This window comes from Hyaena hyaena, unplaced genomic scaffold, assembly GCF_003009895.1.
Source record: "Hyaena hyaena isolate Hyena2069 unplaced genomic scaffold, ASM300989v1 scaffold_372, whole genome shotgun sequence".
In the NCBI taxonomy this organism is placed as follows: Eukaryota; Metazoa; Chordata; class Mammalia; order Carnivora; family Hyaenidae; genus Hyaena; species Hyaena hyaena.
The window spans coordinates 1-4,089 of record NW_024081004.1 but is presented as its reverse complement, the minus strand read 5'-3'; the positions used below and the strand labels follow the sequence as shown (position 1 = coordinate 4,089).

The 4,089-nt window shown below is 45.5% G+C and overlaps 1 protein-coding gene across 1 annotated transcript in view; it reads left to right on the top strand.

Moving 5' to 3' along the window:
• LOC120244161 (UDP-glucuronosyltransferase 3A1-like) overlaps positions 1-2,425 on the top strand; it is a 34,560-nt gene extending 32,135 nt beyond the window's left edge. Inside the window, 1 exon segment of the mRNA XM_039250530.1 lies at positions 2,013-2,425. Coding sequence (XP_039106461.1) covers positions 2,013-2,283 — 271 coding nt within the window. The 3' untranslated portion in view covers positions 2,284-2,425.
• The last annotated feature ends 1,664 nt before the right edge of the window (positions 2,426-4,089 follow it).

Below are 4,089 nucleotides of genomic sequence, written 5' to 3'. Positions count from 1 at the left end.
TCTTGGTCAGTTATGCTGCTTATATCTGTTTTGACCAATTCTTTAACTGTCACTTCTTTCTAGAATTTCTTTAGAGGAGAGTTCTTCTGTGTCATCATTTTGGCTAGTTTTCTGTCTCTTATATGTTTGAAAAGCTTGTTATGCACTCTGCACCTGCAAGTACTGCTATATTAAAGGAGGCTCATAGACTGTCCAGGGCCTGTCTGTTCAGGATGTTTCTTTTAATGGTGTCCCTTGGTCTCTCTTGTTGTGACTTTGGTTATTTTATTTCCCTATTCATAATGATATTTGGGACTCTCTACTCTGTGCACTCTGGCTTGTTTCTTGAGGTAGCCTTGGACATCAGGGTGTATGCAGTGCTGATGGAAGAGCATATACATACAAAGAGAGAAATGACAGGGCTTGGAGAAAGTGAAATTGAACAATGATCAGGCAGAGAGACTAAGAGGCTTTTTCAGAGAGAAAGAGGAGAATATGGTAAGAGGCAAGGAGAATGAAATCAAGATAACGTTACTCAGAGAAACTATATAGTCTGATTATTCCAAAGAGAGACAGATAGAAAGGTGGTGATGGAGGTGTAGAATATACATCTAGAGAAAGGATTAAATGTTACTGTTTAAGCAAACCAATGACCAGAATGCCCAGTACAGCAGAGGGGAGGGAGGGATACGAATGAGACAAGGGAAAATATATCTGAATAGAAACAATTGATCATGGCAGTGCATCCATGTTGGTCTTTCCCTGGGCGCCGGTAAAAAAAATCACAGCTCTCTAAGGGGGATGAGCGTGGTTTGGTGTAGGCACTGTGTCCCACGGGCCATTTCCTGAGGTCCCACCTTGGTGGTTGTGGGGAGAAAAATGGCAGCGCCCCAGTCCCTTCTTGAATCAAACATTGCAAATCACTCTTTTGGGTCCAATCTCACTGCGTCACAAGCATAGCCAAGGTGGGCCATGCTCTATGTCCCACACCTCGTTTCTAGATCTTAGGCTGTGCGCTTTATTGATACCATACGAAATATAAACCTGTAGGCCGAATCCTTCCAAGCAGTTTCAAGCCGGCTGCTTCCCCACTGGGGATCGAGCGGAGAGGTTTCAGGCTGTGCTGCTTCCCCTCCGGATCGAGCTGGAGAACAGAGAAACAGTTTCTCCTGTTGCCACCAGGGACAGGGGCGTCTAGCTCAAAGTCAGCTCCACAGCTGGAAACCGGATCATTCTCTGTCCCAAGCCAAGGTTTTCTCTTCTCCAGGGACAGGGACAGTTCTTTGAGGAGTTTCAGCTGGTCTTTCTTTTCCCTCCTACTCACTGCGGCTCCCCACAAAGGGGACTTCATCGCCTCCCTCAGTGACTCTGGGTCCCCGCCCATTTTTATCTTCCCCAGTTCACACTCATGCACCTCTAAGGTTGTTTTCTCAGTGGACTCTGTCTCCTTTTCCTCCCAAACTCCTGCGATTCTATAAGGGTTCCTATGGCTTTAGGCCTTCTCTGTTTGAGAGATGGGGGTGAGTGAAATGTACGGAGCTCCCTACTTCTCCGCCATCTTGCCTCCTCCTTTCCTTTGGTATTTTCTTATGCTCTTACTGCTTGCCCTGGTTTTCTGAAACCTTTCATTCTGCAAATTTTAATTCTGAATAGTCTTCTCTCTTTCTTATTTGAAATAGGTCATCCACACATCCATATGTGTATTATATATATATGTATTATATATGTTATTATATATAATAACATCACATCTATAGTGTGTGACAAGCCTCCTTGCGTAGAGACTAGCCCTGATAGACTTAGTTTTTTTTTTTAATAGTTTAGCACATTTAGCATAGAGCATGGTCTTTGCATGGAGGCACCAGTATGAACTTTTCGGTGGGACCAGCTAGACTGTGGCAAGGCCAGGCCAACAACTTTTGCTAGAAACTGAGTCTTCTGTGCATGTGGAGGAAAGCATGTGTGTATGATACAAGGTCTCTAAGACGTCTGAGGCCACAGCAGTAACTCTCCTCCTCTGTGTCTGCCAACAGGTACAAGTCAGCAGTGGTGGCTGCCAGCATCATCAGGCGCTCCCACCCCTGATCCCAGAGGCTGGTGGGCTAGATCGACCACATCCTCCAGATAGGGGGTGCGGCCCACCTCAAGCCCCATGCCCTGCAGCAGCTGTGGCACGAGCAGTACCTGTTGGATGTGGTTTTGTTCCTGCTGGTGGTCACCCTGGGCACCCTGTGGCTCTGTGGGAAGCTGCTGGGCATTATGGCCAGGTGGCTGTGTGGGGCCAGGAAGCTGAAGAAGGCCTGATGGGGGCAGCCTTGATGGGTGTTTGGGGAGCCACTGGTTCTAGAAGGCTTCCCCCAGCACAGGACAGCCCTGGTGTCATCCCCATATTGGCACTTGATGGTGGCACACAAATTGCTCTTCACTATTTTCTGCCTCTGTTTACAAATTCTTCTGAAACACTCTTGGGCATATATTTTTTTTAATTGTGGTAAAATGTACAACACATAAAACTGACCATTTTAGCCATTAAGGATAGAGTTTAGTGGCATTAGGCATTCTTATTGTGGTGGAAACATTACTATCATCCAGTTCCAAAAGTTCTCATCTTCCTTAACTCACACTTCATTGATGAAATAATAACTCCCATACCACCCACATCCCCACCCTGAAGCTCTTAGCAACCTCTGTTCTACTTTCTGTGTCTGTGAATTTGATCTCAGCTTCTTGACTTGCCCCTCATCAATGGACTCCTCACTCAACCCAACCCTTCAGCAGACAGCCTCACCTTCCTCTGCACTCTGCACTCCCTGTCTCTAGACACAGCTCCCTGCTTACTTCATCCTATTGTTCCCTATAAAGGCGATATGTACAATACTACCTTCAAAGGCTGAGGAAGCCATGAGACTGAACAAAGAGGCCAACAAGTCCAGCTTGATGAGAAATGGTTTATTAAGGGGACGTATGGACAGAAAGTTGTCTTGAGCTACCACAAGATAAGTCAATCTCCACAACCCCACTTTGCAATAGACCTGCTTTTATGGCCCTATTGCTGAGGAGTACTTGCTTGGGGACTTCCCAGAAAGACTTATGTCCTGAGCAGATCAAGGAAGCTTTGCCTGGAGGGTGTATTCACAGGTGTGGTTAGACAAAAGAGAAGAATGAGGGGAGAGGCTGTATTCAAGAGGCTTTAGGTCACAAAGCAGTCATCATGGTGAAATTTCTCAAGATGGCATTAGTCTGGTTCATATACTCACTATCTCAGAAACTTCTTCATCTCTTTCCCTTTTTCTGTTCTTTCACTGTTCATGATGATATAAGATATTGGCCAGTTCTTCCATTTTGGGTCTTCCTCTTGCATCTCCTTCTCATCTCACCTCCAAGCTCAGGAAGCCTGGCCTCTGTCCTTCAGTTAGGGAGGTGTGGCTCTCCCAGGATTCCACCTGTGCTCTCTCTTCTGAGTCAGTCTTGGGAGAACACATCCTTTTATGGTCAGACCTGGAGCCTGTCTTTGGCCACAGCTGATGCTGTGTTTTTCACTTCCCACAATTTCTTTCTCAAGTTTCCTAGTGTTAAAAATGTAGTCATGGAGGGATGCTTTGGTGAGTAGGTCCGTTAAGTGTCCAGCTTCAGCTCAGGTCATGATCATGCATTTAGGGAGTTTGAGCCCCACATCGGGCTCTGTGGTGATAGCTCAGATTGGAGCCTACTTCAGATTCAGTGTCTCCCTCTCTTTGCTCCTTTCCCACTCACACTGTGTCTATCTCTGTCTCAAAAATAAACAAACATTTAAAAATGTAAAAAATGTAATCATGCATACCTCTAGTAAGGAGCCTAGACCTCCTCATAAAGCTCTGGGTCCTCAGGTCTAGTGACTATGGCAGCTCCGAGGATCTTGTTGATTTGAAAAAAATCATTAATTTGCCAGTACAACCATAGTAACTGAATACACAAGAAATATAAAAGATGATCAAATGAATGAGTAAAATTTAATGAGGAACAGAATATTTACACAGTTTCAAATTGTCTCCCCACGAGGAGGGGGCAGGATGGAGAAGTAAGGAGCTCCGTACTTGCACTCGCGCCCATACATCACACAGAAAAGATCTG